General features: G+C 40.1%; 1 protein-coding gene across 1 annotated transcript in view; it reads right to left on the bottom strand.

Moving 5' to 3' along the window:
* Positions 1–15,135, bottom strand: part of LOC134574468 (rap1 GTPase-activating protein 1-like) — a 43,115-nt gene that overhangs the window by 17,656 nt on the left and 10,324 nt on the right. The window contains exons 7-12 of the mRNA XM_063433562.1: positions 14,718–14,815; positions 12,567–12,645; positions 5,498–5,551; positions 3,349–3,432; positions 2,790–2,890; positions 664–793 (exon numbers count right to left, since the gene is read on the bottom strand). Of these exons, the coding sequence (XP_063289632.1) occupies positions 664–793; positions 2,790–2,890; positions 3,349–3,432; positions 5,498–5,551; positions 12,567–12,645; positions 14,718–14,815 (546 nt within the window). The remainder of the gene's footprint in view (positions 1–663; positions 794–2,789; positions 2,891–3,348; positions 3,433–5,497; positions 5,552–12,566; positions 12,646–14,717; positions 14,816–15,135) is intronic.

Here is a 15,135-nt window from a genome sequence, read left to right as displayed (position 1 = left end):
TGAAGGATGCAGTGAGCACCTACCTGCTGAGTGTCTCTAGGGGTGTATGGAAGTTTTGTGGATCCATAATGGATCATTGATGAAGGATGCAGTGAGCACCTACCTGCTGAGTGTCTCCAGGGGTGTATGGAAGTTTCGTGGATCCATAATGGATCATTGATGAAGGATGCAGTGAGCACCTACCTGCTGAGTGTCTCCAGGGGTGTATGGAAGTTTTGTGGATCCATAATGGATCATCGATGAAGGATGCAGTGAGCACCTACCTGCTGCGTGTCGCCAGGGGTGTATGGAAGTTTCGTGGATCCTTAATGGATCATCGATGAAGGATGCAGTGAGCACCTACCTGCTGCGTGTCTCCAGAGGTGTATGGAAGTTTTGTGGATCCATAATGGATCATTGATGAAGGATGCAGTGAGCACCTACCTGCTGTGTGTCTCCAGAGGTGTATGGAAGTTTTGTGGATCCATAATGGATTATCGATGAAGGATGCAGTGAGCACCTACCTGCTGAGTGTCTCCAGGGGTGTATGGAAGTTTTGTGGATCCATAATGGATCATCGATGAAGGATGCAGTGAGCACCTACCTGCTGAGTATCTCCAGGGGTGTATGGAAGTTCTGTGGATCCATAATGGATCATCGATGAAGGATGCAGTGAGCACCTACCTGCTGTGTGTCTCCAGGGGTGTATGGAAGTTTTGTGGACACGTGGAACATAATCTCATTGCCTCGGAATCGGGTGTAAACAGACTCTGATCCAGTCTGACCCTGGGAAACGTCCAGGCCACCACGGAACCTAAATCAGTTCCAAAACGGTTAATCATACAGATTCGGGGACCGTCCTCTGCGCTATTATTATTTTATTATTTATTATTTATATAGCGCCAGCAAATTCCATAGCTATGTACAGATATTACATGATCCGCTGTTATCTCACTGAGCACAGCATGGTGATGTCATCCGTGCAATTATTTACTGTTATCAACTGGTAATAATGCACAAACAGGTCATCTCTTGCTTGAGAGTAGTGGGAGTTACTATCACCAATGACAATAGTTTTTAACCCCTTAAGGACCAAACTTCTGGAATAAAAGGGAATCATGACATGTCACACATGTTATGTGTCCTTAAGGGGTTAAACAAGAACAGCTGCAGCTCAGACTATAACTACCGCTATCTCAACTGTAATGTCCCTGTGTTATCCAACACTACCCTAATCCTAACCATTAACCCCTGCACTACCTTAATCCTAACCATTAACCCCTACACTACCTTAATACTAACCATTAAACCCTACACCACCTTAATACTAACCATTAACCCTACACTACCTTAATCCTAACTATTAACCCTACAGAATCTTAATACTATTAATCCCTATACTCTCTTAGTAGTAACCATTAACCCTACACTATCGTATTACTATTAACCCCTACACTACCTTAGTAGTAACCATTAATCCTACACTATCGTATAACTATTAACAACTACACTACCTTAATAGTAACCATTAACCCTACACTATCATATTACTATTAACAACTACACTACCTTAGTAGTAACCATTAACCCTACACTATCGTATTACTATTAACCCCTACACTACCTTAATAGTAACCATTAACCCTACACTATCGTATTACTATTAATCCCTACACTACCTTAGTAGTAACCATTAACCCTACACTATCGTATTACTATTAACCCCTACACTACCTTAATAGTAACCATTAACCCTACACTATCGTATTAATATTAACCCCCACACTACCTTAGTAGTAACCATTAACCCTACACTATCGTATTACTATTAACCCCTACACTACCTTAATAGTAACCATTAACCGTACACTATTTGTATACTATTAACCCATACATTACCTAATAACCATTAACTCATACTGAACCTTATTACTAACCATTAACCCTATATACTACCTTAGTACTAACCACTAACCCTACACTACCTTAATACTATTGACCGCTACACTACCTTCATACAAACCATTAACCCCTAATAGTAACTATTAACCCTACACTACCTTAATCCTAACCATTAACCCTACACTATCTTAATACTATTAACCCCATACACTACCTTAGTAGTAACCATTAACCCTACACTATCTAAATACTATTAATGCCTACACTACCTTAATCCTAACCATTAACCCTACACTATCTTAATACTATTAACCCCTACACTGCCTTAATAGTAAAAAATACCCTACACTATCTTAATACTATCAACCACCACACTACCTTAAGACTAACCATTGAACCCTACACTATCTCACTGCTAACCATTAACCCCTACACTACCTTGATACTAACCATTAACCCCTACACTACCTTTATACTAACTAACCTCAATAGTAACTATTAACGCCTACATAGCATTATCGCTAAACACTGCACTAAACATTAACCACCCCTACAGTACTTTAATACTCCCCATTATCCCCAAAGTACCTTAATACTAACCATTAACCCCTACAGTACCTAAATACTAACCATTAACCCCTACAGTGCTCTACTGCTAAACATCAAACTAGACCTTAGACTATTGCAGGGTTTAATTGTTTGAATTGAGGTAGCAAATAGCTATCGCTAAACATTAACCCCTGCACTAATCCTAACCTAAAAATCTCATGTAATATAAATAATATAAAACAAGCAAAATAAAATATTACAATGAATTAACACTCCCCTGGGGTTCTGGACTTTTTAGGGCATCGTGTAGTCATATAAACCTATAAAAGACATACTGTATACTAGCACATAGTTCTCACCCTTTGAAATTATGTAGATTAATCTGGTCTCCTAAAAAGTTAAGAAATTCAGTGAACCCCAAACTCTCTTCTGTGTTACTGAAAAGTTCTGCTTCATTTACCTGAGGGACAGATTGAGATAAGAATGAATGAATCAGGGACATCAAAGTAAACCAAGACCTTGATTTAATATTCTGGCTAAATGCTTACAATTATTTTTTCAAAATATTAAAATATTAAAAATATATCATTTATGTGACTGACCACCCGGTCACCTAGGGCTAATACATATTTTCCAACCTCTTAAAATTATTATAATCACCACATTTACCCTTCCATCCCATGCCTCCCAGCCAAGCACCCCTTTCCTGCAGCTCAGGAATTATTTCAGGCCAGCAGGGAACCCACCTTTCTCCCTCATCACCATTCCCCGTCACTAAAAAATTCCACAACCACCTATGCACCCTCACCCTCCCCCCACTCCACAAAAAACACACAATTCCCTTTTACCATCCCCCTCACTATAAACCCACCAGCTACCTCTCACCCTTCCCCAAGTTACCTTTCCTTTGCCCCTCACCTGTGAAGCTTTCTGGTATATGACCCCAAACTTGAAGTTGTTGTTTATGAGATGTTCATCGAAAGCCACCAGGAGCTGAGAAGCCTGTGGAGAGAAAATGGCACAATGAAATAGCAGGACCTCAGACTACACCATTTCTAACAAATTCCTAAATTATCAGACACCTCCTTAGAGATATATACTCATAAATCATAATTCCTAGAGTCCGCTGATACATACAGGATCTGTACAAACACAGACACTATGCTACATACAGGATCTTTACATACACAGACACTAATCTATATACAGGATCTTTACAAACACAGACACAATTCTATATACTGGATCTTTACAAACACAGACACTATGCTACATACAGGATCTGTACAAACACAGACACTATGCTACATACAGGATCTGTACAAACACAGACACTATGCTACATACAGGATCTTTACATACACAGACACTATGCTACATACAGGATCTGTACAAACACAGACACTATGCTACATACAGGATCTTTACAAACACAGACACTATGCTACATACAGGATCTTTACAAACACAGACACTATGCTACATACAGGATCTTTACAAACACAGACACAATGCTACATACAGGATCTTTACATACACAGACACTAATCTATATACAGGATCTTTACAAACACAGACACAATTCTACATACAGGATCTTTACATACACAGACACTATTCTATAAACTGGATCTTTACAAACACAGACACTATGCTACATACAGGATCTTTACAAACACAGACACTATGCTACATACAGGATCTTTACATACACAGACACTATGCTACATACAGGATCTTTACATACACAGACACTAATCTATATACAGGATCTTTACAAACACAGACACAATTCTACATACAGGATCTTTACATACACAGACACTATTCTATATACATGATCTTTACAAACACAGACACTATGCTACATACATGATCTGTACAAACACAGCCACTATGCTACATACAGAATCTTTACATACACAGACACTATTCTATAAACTGGATCTTTACAAAAACAGACACTATGCTACATACAGGATCTTTACAAACACAGACACAATGCTACATACAGGATCTTTACAAACACAGACACTATGCTACATACAGGATCTTTACATACACAGACACTATTCTATAAACTGGATCTTTACAAACACAGACACTATGCTACATACAGGATCTTTACAAACACAGACACTATGCTACATACAGGATCTTTACATACACAGACACTAATCTATATACAGGATCTTTACAAACACAGACACAATTCTACATACAGGATCTTTACATACACAGACACTATTCTATATACATGATCTTTACAAACACAGACACTATGCTACATACATGATCTGTACAAACACAGCCACTATGCTACATACAGAATCTTTACATACACAGACACTATTCTATAAACTGGATCTTTACAAAAACAGACACTATGCTACATACAGGATCTTTACAAACACAGACACAATGCTACATACAGGATCTTTACAAACACAGACACTATTCTACATACAGAATCTTTACATACACAAACACTAATCTATATACAGGATCTTTACAAACACAGACACTATTCTATATATAGGATCTTTACAAATACAGACACTATTCTATATATAGGATTGTACAAACACAGACACTGTGCTTCATACAGGATCTTTACATACACAAACACTAATCTATATACATGATCTTTACAAACACAGACACCATTCTATATATAGGATCTTTACAAACACAGACACTATGCTACATACAGGATCTTTACATACACAGACACTATTCTATACACCTGATCTTTACAAACACAGACACTATGCTACATACCGGATCCTTACATACACAGACACTATTCTATATATAGGATCTTTCCAAACACAGACACTATTCTATTTTCTGGATCTTTACAAACACAGACGCTATGCTACATACAGGATCTTTACAAACACAGACACTATGCTATAGAAAATACACACAAGTCCAGGTGTGGAAGTAAATAACCCCTGAACCACCTGGTGATGTTAGTGCAGCACTGTATATTTAAATTTGAAACTCACTATTGGGTCTCACAAACTGGTCAATGCACTCTATTCCCTCAGAATTCATTACAAACCTTAAGGTAGAGGACAGGGAAGAATCGATCCACTGCCAGATCCTCACATAAAATCTAAGAAAGGAACAGAGATGGAGAGTGAGATAACATGGGGATTGAGAGACAGCCATGGGGGTTGAAAGACAGATATGAGGAGTGAGAGACAGGTTGGGTAGTAAGAAACATGATTGGGGAGTGAAATACATGGAGCAAGTGAAATAAAAGCATGGGGTATTAAGATAATAACCCTGTGAGATGAGACGCAGAGATGAAACAGTGAGAGACAGGCATGGGCAATTTTAAGACAGATATAGGGAGATTAGACTGACATGATAAAATAAAGATATGGGGAGCTAGAGGGGGGCATTGACAGACATGGAAGTGGGATAGAGACATTGGAAAGTAAAAAAAAGTTATAATGGACGGTGTCCAACTGTGAGAGTAAGCTGGCATGCTTTGATGGTGATCCACTTGCCAACCCAATAAATGCCAATAAATGTAACTTTCAGTTGTAATTGTTTGCTTTGTTTCATATATTTTATTATTCATCCCCTGGTGGAAAGTCCAGGTATCGACATAAGAAAGCTCACCCCATGCAGAGTGACAATTTGCCCTCTAACCAGAGCCCTTTTTGAGAGACCTCCCCTCTACACCAAAAGCTAAGATGGTGCTTGCCAACATATCAGACTCCAGAAGGCCAGAGGATGGAGGGCCTATGTCTCCTTCTCCTAGCAAAGCTCATGATTCCTCAGATTCAGATCCCAAGGCTGCCCCAGCCACTAGGATAGCTAAGCATCTCATGTCTGGAACCTATACTAGGATGGAAGAAAGACTTGATAAAGGTGCAAAGAGAGGCAACGTTTCTCTAAAAACAAGTGTCAGAGCTTGAAATTTTAGAGGCATATTTGAAGGTGATTCAACTCATCATGGCTGGCTATCCAGCAAGATGACCCGTTTAGCAGTCTCCATAAAGACAAGACATAGGTGGTGAAACTTGGGACTTTGTCTCTATGGTCTGCACTCTTACACCCAACACTGTGTGAATACCATAGTAAGGTAAGGTCCATTGATGATAATCTTGGCATACAGGCTGCTACAGCTGAAGATTAGGCACCAAGAGATGTTATGAAAACTAATTTTATCCTGTGCCCCAACCCTCAATGATACTTAGATCTACAAACTCTCTTTAATGACTAGACATAGCAAAGTGCTTCCGTAAAAGAGAAAGTTATCTCCTATTACAGGATTTTAAATACCAGTGGGGACCACAAAAAGGGGGGACCAGTGACTCTGTCCTGATCGGATAATACAGGTCAAATACTAAAGAGAACAGAGCTTCATTAATATGTTTAAGCCACCCATTAAATGATAGGATTAAGCCCTCAATAGATTATTGAACCAAAAGGGAGCAGTGGGGGGCTTACCATTTTTATTTCTGTATTTAGATAATTAAAATATAACTTTGTCTTATCTCTTGATAAAACCATTGTTAATTAAATCCAAGAAAAAAAAAAAAAAAAAACTAAATGAGTGAAAAGAAAAAATAGAACAAGATTATTTACCAGAAAATAAACAAGGCAGATTATACACAGTATTAACAATGTAACAAATTCTGTTAGAACCCCTTTATCACATGACTGAGCTGCTTTATTGTTATACAACTAGATTAAATAGGACTTTGTCTCCCCCCAGTGGCCACCATAGCCATAACGCGTCAGGTAGAATTCTCAGTGTAGGGAGACCAGGAAAATACATATTTTATTGTACTTTACAAAAACTGTACCTTACAGATCCTTCTGTATTTTATTCTAAGAGATTTTGTTTTTACAGGTTAAGTAAAGCAAATAATATATGCTGATACACCTTTAACTTAGTGAAGCAGTTTTGGTGTGTAGATCGTGTGTAGATCGTGCCCCTGAAGTCTCACTGCTCAATTCTCTGTCATTTAGGAGTTAAATCACTTTGTTTATACAGCTCTCGTCACACTCCTGTTGGCTGAGGACAAAACTGCTTCATTAATCTACATTAATCTACAGTCATTAGTTCTTTTCGTGGTTCAATTAGTTTATTTGTTAATTTCACGAACCAAGGCCACCCCTGAGACTAATTAGAATGTGGAACACCATGTATCAATACGACTAATTGAATGCTCCTAGGTGGCCGCCATTTCGTGCATACGAATACACGTGGTGAGAACAATGGGTGGCAGCCATCTTGTCTCCCGAATGCGGCCAGCGGGACTTGGAACATGACCTCTATGGAACTCAGCTACGTTCTATTTCCCAGCACTTTAGAAGAACGGCGTTCGGGAGTGTGACAAATCCATCTGTATAGACTTATATTGCTGGTTCGTCTGTTTGCCTTGATTTCGTTGGATTTCCTGTCCGTATGCCCCTGTTCGTGTGGTTCCCCAAATACCGATTGAAACTACCGAACAGACGGCCACCCAGGAGAGGAGTGTGCTGCTGGTTAACCTCTTGGCCCCAATTAGAACGTTGTGGTTAACCGCAGACACCTCTCCATTCCATTCGTAGGGGTGGTCGTCGTTCGTATGCCGACCACGAGGTGGCGGCCATTTTGGGACACGAGGAGAATCAGCGGTGTTCGGTGTAAATCTTATGGAACTAAAAATGGATGCTTTATCTGCCGAACACCGCTGGAAGCTGCCGCCCGCCTTCTATTTCATTGAAGCGTACGAACACCGGTCAGTTCGTGAGTTTCTATCATTCGTATGGACTTTACCCAGGTAGTCGTCCCATGGAGTCATTCGTATACCGAAGGACTTATGAAAGACTTTGACTCCATGGTGATTGAACTATGTACATCGGATCTGAGCGCTATTCGGTAGGAATATGCACTCAGATCCAGGCTATCTGGGGATACGTTACACGAACCATATGCAATCGGTATTTCTGAACTTATGTATTTTATTGTATTTTTCTTATTGTATTTTAAAATGGTGGTTGTCTCTATCCTGGGAGATAATTAGGTTTCTTCCTAATTATCTCCGGGATAGAGAAAAAGGATTTATGGGTAAAATGGGAAGGGCTTATATTGAAGCCACAGCGATTGGCTACTGTCCAATATATTGTACAGTCTTCCACAAGGTCCCCTAGGGGAGTGTCCACCTTGTGGAGACCCGCATAAATACTGGGCAGGTAGCCCCCATTAAACACATTCCTGTTTGACCTTCAAGACGGAGCTTGGTCTCGTTTGTGGAGGGATTTATTATTGGGACAGTACTTTTCATTATTTCTAGCTGTGGAAGGATTTCGAATGAATTGCTGATCGGGAGTTGCCACGTTCGTATGCTCCGTTCGGGAGTTTGACGATCGGCTGGATTAAAACTGCATTTCTGGAGAAAAGGGGATTATTCACTAATTCATTCCCCTGGCGGTGAGAGTCGTAACAGGGAGTTTCAAACTACCGAACACAAGGAGTATTCTTCATGAACCAGCTATATTTCACCTATTGCGGTTTTCGGATAAAAACCCACGAACGGAGACCGGCTCTTGCTACATTTCCTCTGGAACTGTTTCTCGGCTACAACCCTGTGGCAAACGTCTACAGCATGAAATAATAGTTAAAAAACAGAACCAAAAATAAATTATAAATAAATATTAAATAAATAAATATACACTGTCCACCAAAGAAAAAGTGCATGGAAGAATATAAAGTGCTAAGTGCCAAACTACCATAATACCTGTAAACCTGTACACATAATATAAATTGCATCAATAAATAACTATACAATATAAAATAGTGTCTGTCAGTTTCCTTATGCACTGAGATAAATGTTCTAATACTCTGAGGGCACAAAGAAATTAAAAATCTATCAAGCAAATTTTCTGGAATACTCTCTTGTCATAGTCCTGCCGCCTGTCCAAATCACGCATATACTCCCACAAACCTAAAAATGCAAAAATCCAAAGATAAAACTACAAAAGTAGAAATAGTGCAAAAAAGGAATAAAAAGGGAAAAAAGGCAAAAAGGTGGAAAAATGCTGATATAAGGTAGTGTATCAACAGAATTTGATCGTATGGATTCCTTATGGTGCAGGAAGAAAGCCAAATAGTACCAGGTCGTTTTCACTGTGTGGGTATCTTTGTGAAGTCCTTCAAGTGCAAGAAAGCGAGGGCAGGCAGTTCCGGGGCTGTGCACTCAGTTCTTTAAAAAGGCTAATGCTCCGGCTATTCCCTCAGGCGGTGCGTCCTTCCATCGTCATAGCTTTGCTACGTAATGACGTCAGTATGTCTATGTTAGCCGCTAGAGTACATTACTGTGAAACATAACATAGAAACATAGAATGTGACGGCAGATAAGATCCATTCGGCCCATCTAGTCTGCCCAATTTTCTAAATACTTTCATTAGTCTCTGGCCTTATCTTATAGTTAGGATAGCCTTATGCCTATCCCACGCATGCTTAAACTCCTTTACTGTGTTAACCTCTACCACTTCAGCTGGACGGCTATTCCATGCATCCACTACCCTCTCAGTAAAGTGCTGTGTATCTCTTCAGTCCTGCAGCATCCTTAGCCTATAGTGCAGTGTTCCCCAACCCACTCCGCATTAACCACGAACAGTCCAGGATTTGTCAGTATCTCCATTGCAATAAAACAGGGAAATACATAAATCCTGGACTGGGTTGTGGAACACTGCACTATAGGCTACGGGCGCTGCAGGACCCAAGAGATACACAGCACAGCAATGTACTCTGACAGCTACCGTAGACGTCATTACATAGCGACGCAATGACGATGGAAGGATGCACCGCTTGAGGGAGTAGTGGGAGCCTTAGCCTTTTTAAAGAACTGTGTTCTTCTCTAAACCAGAGCCATTTCCATTCCCGAGCGTGCATCCCTGGAAACGGCCTTCCCTTGCTTTCCTGCACTTGAAGGACTTCACAAAGATACCCACACGGTGAAAACTCCCTGGGACTATTTGGCTTTCTTCCGGCACCATAAGGAATCCATGCAATCAAATTCTGTTGATCTACCTTATATCATCAGGAGGCCTCCATGATGTATTATGGGTAAGATCAGGCCAAGACCCTCACATAGGACTCTTTTTTTGCATTTTCCCACTTTTTTCCCCTTTTTAAATTTTTTTCCCACTTTTTCTATTTTTGTAGTTTTTTCTTTGGATTTTTGCCTTTTTGGGTTTGTTGGAGTATATGCATGATTTGGACTGATTGCAGGACTATAAGAGAATATTCCAGGAACTTTGCTTGATAGATTGTTAATTTTTGTGCCCTCAGAGTATTAGAACATTTATCTCAGTGCATAAGGAAATTGACAGACTGTATTTTATATTGTATAGTTATATGTTAAAGCAATTTATATTATTATGACGGACCGCCTGGAACCCCGACTGGGTACCTCCATCAATCGCTGCTTCCTAGTACTTGCGAGCACCATAAGCACTGCACTGGAACACCATAACCACTGTAAACTCCACCCACCCTGTACCTAAGACCATGGATCCAGCTTCCAGTGGGCAGACCTCTCCTAGTGCAGAGAGCGTAGCAGGAACAGCTCTTATAAGAGCCAGTGATTATACTCAGGGGAGTATTGTGATATAGCAATCCCCAGAGTGAATGTAGTTCTCCAATCCCCCAAAACATGAGCCAAGACTTCATGCAGGGGTAAAGCATTCTGTTTTAATGGTAGCCACACTGGCCTTTTATGCAAGTCACATTGTTGGGGACTGTGACACAAAGACATAGACCAATAAGAACAGTGATTAAATGCCCGGCACTCCCATAACACACATACAATCAATCAATCCCTCCTCCCTGCTTGGGAGATTATTGGATCAGTAACTGTACTAATTCTAATCCAATTATCTCCAAACACCCCAAAAGTACCCTAACAATACATAAAACCCACATCAATGTTACATCCCCTGATGGCACTGATCTGGGTGACCAACATATCCAAAAATCACTCAGATCAGTTCACGGATTCAAAAAATGTATGGAAGTAATAGTTTTTACCGACCGCAGGGATGGTCCCAGAGCCGAAAATAGTTCCATAGAATCGCGGCTAAGTGCCGCCGGAGGACTGACCGGGAACCGCGAGGTTTTCATGCCGAAAATAGTTCCAGGGAATTCAGGGCAAGTCCCCCTGAAGTCTATTCGCAGTTTTCTTCCGTGCGAACAAAAGGGCCGCCACCTCGTGATCGTCCATAGGAATTGCAGCCACCCAGACGAACCCTTAGACCATAGAGGTGGAAATGGCAACCATGTATCAATTAAGCTTAAAAAGCTCCAGGGTGGTCTCTGGTTGGTGGGGCTGTTTGGTAAACGAACCATATAGCCCCAATTGCACAAACAGAGCATGTTATAAGTCCAAGAGGCACAATTTTCCAATAGGATTTGACACAGGGGCTATAGTCACAGGGTAGGAGGCTGGCAAACAGGCACCTCCAAAAGCTAGTGGCAAAGTTACTTTCGTCACAATTATGTGTACAGGTTTACAGGTATTATGGTGGTTTGGCACTTTGCACTTTATATTCTTCTATGCATTTTTTTTTTTTTTTGGTGTACATGATATGGAGCTGTTGTGTCTGTATTTTAGTCTTATTTTCTGGTTTATAGATTCACTTTTGGACACTTTTGTTATATTAATAAATTATATACTTTGTGCATTATCATAAATGTTGAGTGCGGTATGATTTGGTATTTGATATATTAGGAGGTGACCCAGATACCTGCACCTATGTTGTCATTATGTGCAAGCACACTTTGGATCTTTTTGACACACACCTGCCAAAATCAGGTAACCGTGTCTGAATTGCAAGATTACGAATGGCCCCATTTGCAACCAGATGGTTTTTCCCCGTTTAGTATGGGACCAATTGGAGTTTAGTGAATAATCCTGTGTGTTTATTTGTATGTTATAATGCATAGACAGGCACTTTGCTGAGACTGCTACAATGTAACTTGGGTTAAAGAGCTGGATAGATGAAAAGATTGAATCTGGAACGCGTTGTATTATTATTATTATTATTATTATTATTGCCATTTATATAGCGCCAACAGATTGCGTAGTGCTTTACAATATGATTGTATTCACTCTTTAACTTACTTGTGCCATCTCCACTGTGCTGGGAAACTGGGAAAAGTTTGACAACTCAGTTAACTGGTGTTTGGTCCCCGATTTGGATCTGGAATACATTGTAACAGAGTAACGTAGATATGAATGAGCAGAATGTAGCAGCCCAAACAAGTCTGTGCTCTGGATTGAGATCTTCTATTTACTAACGTTTTACTCTCTGCCTAGATCTGGCAGATTTACTAGTACGTCCTGGAATCAGTGCTGACCGGTCAGGTGTAAAGATGGTGGAACACAAGACTTGCCCCCCGAGAATAGGACTCTCTCCCCCCACTTAATGGGGCATCATAGACATCAAAACAACTTTAGCTTAATTAAGCAGTGTTGGTGTATAGATCATGCACCTACAGTCTCACTGCTCAATTTTCTACAATTTAGGAATGAAATCACTTTTGTTTCTGTTTATGCTGTCCCAGTCACACATCCCCTGGCTGTGACTGACACAGCCTGCATGAAAATATGGATTTCAATCAGACATTAATTTACTTTAGAATTTTTTTATCTCTTGCTCTGTAAATTGAACTTTTATCACACACACACACACACACACACACACACATACACACACACACACACACACACACACACAGCTCCTGCAGGGTATAGCAGGTTATAAACAGTGCTGGAGATAAATTCTAAATTAAACAGACTGTGCAATAAAGAATGTGTAAACATTAGAGCTCTCTTTACAGGAAGTGCGTAGAAAGGCAGATCATTGAGCAATGAGACTGCAGGGGCATGATATATGCACCAAACCTGCTAAAGTTGTTTTGTTGCCTACAGTGTACCTTTAACCCCATGTACTCAACCCCTGACCCAATAAAATATCATGCTCTCTTCAACACCAATAACCTGTGCATTCACTTATTTGGAAAAAAACAACACAAGAAATTCTCCAGGCACTCAAGGTGTTCAAGCCGCAGGCAGTTTAATGGAACAGAAAAGAGCAGCAACGTTTCTACCTGCTAAGAGGTCTTTTTCAATCTAGCTAGAAAAATACCTCTTGGCAGGAGTGCCTGGAGAATTTCTTGTGTTGCCTTATCGTTGTGGGATTGCTGGTCCAGCTACAGAGCACCAGGTGGCTGCTGGGATTGAGTGCGGCTAATACCATCACTTTTGCAATTTATTTGGAAAAAACAACCACAGGTCTAACTTAGGTCAGTATTCTAAGACATCCAGTATCTGATAGCCCAATTAAAAGCCAATAGGTGAAATCAGAAATCCTGTTAGAACACACCAAACATATCTTAAGAATCTAACCCAGAAAATGGGTTTTATTTTTTCACCCCCAAAGTGCCCAAAGTCCTGACATGAATAGTAGCTCAGCCTTTCATCAAAATCTCCAGCCATCACTAGAAAAGTGCATAACTATTCTCCTCTGACGTTAGCCCCCGACTCTAACTTGCTGTGATGTTTTTCTATTTTTACATGGGAGGAATTAGTAACATTTAGTAGATATGATAGCCCCAATGAATATATTTAGTTCTTTTTTTCTTTTTTAACTTTTAACAGATATGGGGGGGGGGGGGGGGGGACTGTATGTTTGTTATATGAATTCGGATTGGGGGGCTGTATGTTTATTGTATGAACACAGATTGGGGGGCTATATGCTTATTATATGAACACAGTTTGGGGGGCTATATGTTTGTTATATGAAACAGATTGGGGGCTATATGCTTATTATATGAACACAGTTTGGGGGGCTGTATGTTTGTTATATGAATACAGATTTGGAGGCTGTGTGGTTGTTATATGAATCATGATAGGGGGCTGCATGTTTGTTATATGAATACAGATTGGGGGCTGTATGTTTGTTATATGAAACAGATTGGGGGCTATATGCTTATTATATGAACACAGTTTGGGGGGCTATATGTTTGTTATATGAAACAGATTGGGGGCTATATGCTTATTATATGAACACAGTTTGGGGGGCTGTATGTTTGTTATATGAATACAGATTTGGAGGCTGTGTGGTTGTTATATGAATGATGATAGGGGGCTGCATGTTTGTTATATGAATACAGATTGGGGGGCTGTATGTTTGTTATATGAATACAGATTGGGGGGCTGTATGTTTGTTATATGAATACAGTTTTGAAATTGTAATTTCTCTGCCCTCACCTTAGGATCAGACGCACGCGCTCTGATTTCTGCTCGAGTTTCACAGAGAGGATGAGGGCTCCAAGCTTCGGATCCTTGGCACAGAAATTCTGATGTTCCTAAAATAAGTAAAAAAAAATCAGTTTTAAGGTACACAAGAAGCATCATGTAACTGTCTCCCAGAGAAATACTGCTGTGAATATGTCACGTTTAAAATATTACTGACCATCATTTGACTCATGCTGGAACTGCGTCACTTGTCTCACACAAAGTGCTAAACACACGAAATGCGTAAGACAGTGGTCCTGGTTTCTCAGTGTGTGGTCCAACACTTAATCTCCAGAATATGTGTTTTTAAAATTAAGAAATAAAAGTGCTGAAATGTTATTTATCTTGGGGGGGATGTGTTTCTTTGTTGTTCCTATGTGGGGACTGACCA

Source organism: Pelobates fuscus, chromosome 10 (assembly GCF_036172605.1).
Source record: "Pelobates fuscus isolate aPelFus1 chromosome 10, aPelFus1.pri, whole genome shotgun sequence".
NCBI classification, from domain to species: Eukaryota; Metazoa; Chordata; class Amphibia; order Anura; family Pelobatidae; genus Pelobates; species Pelobates fuscus.
Note: the sequence above shows the minus strand (reverse complement) of the source record. Positions and strands in the feature narration are given on the sequence as shown.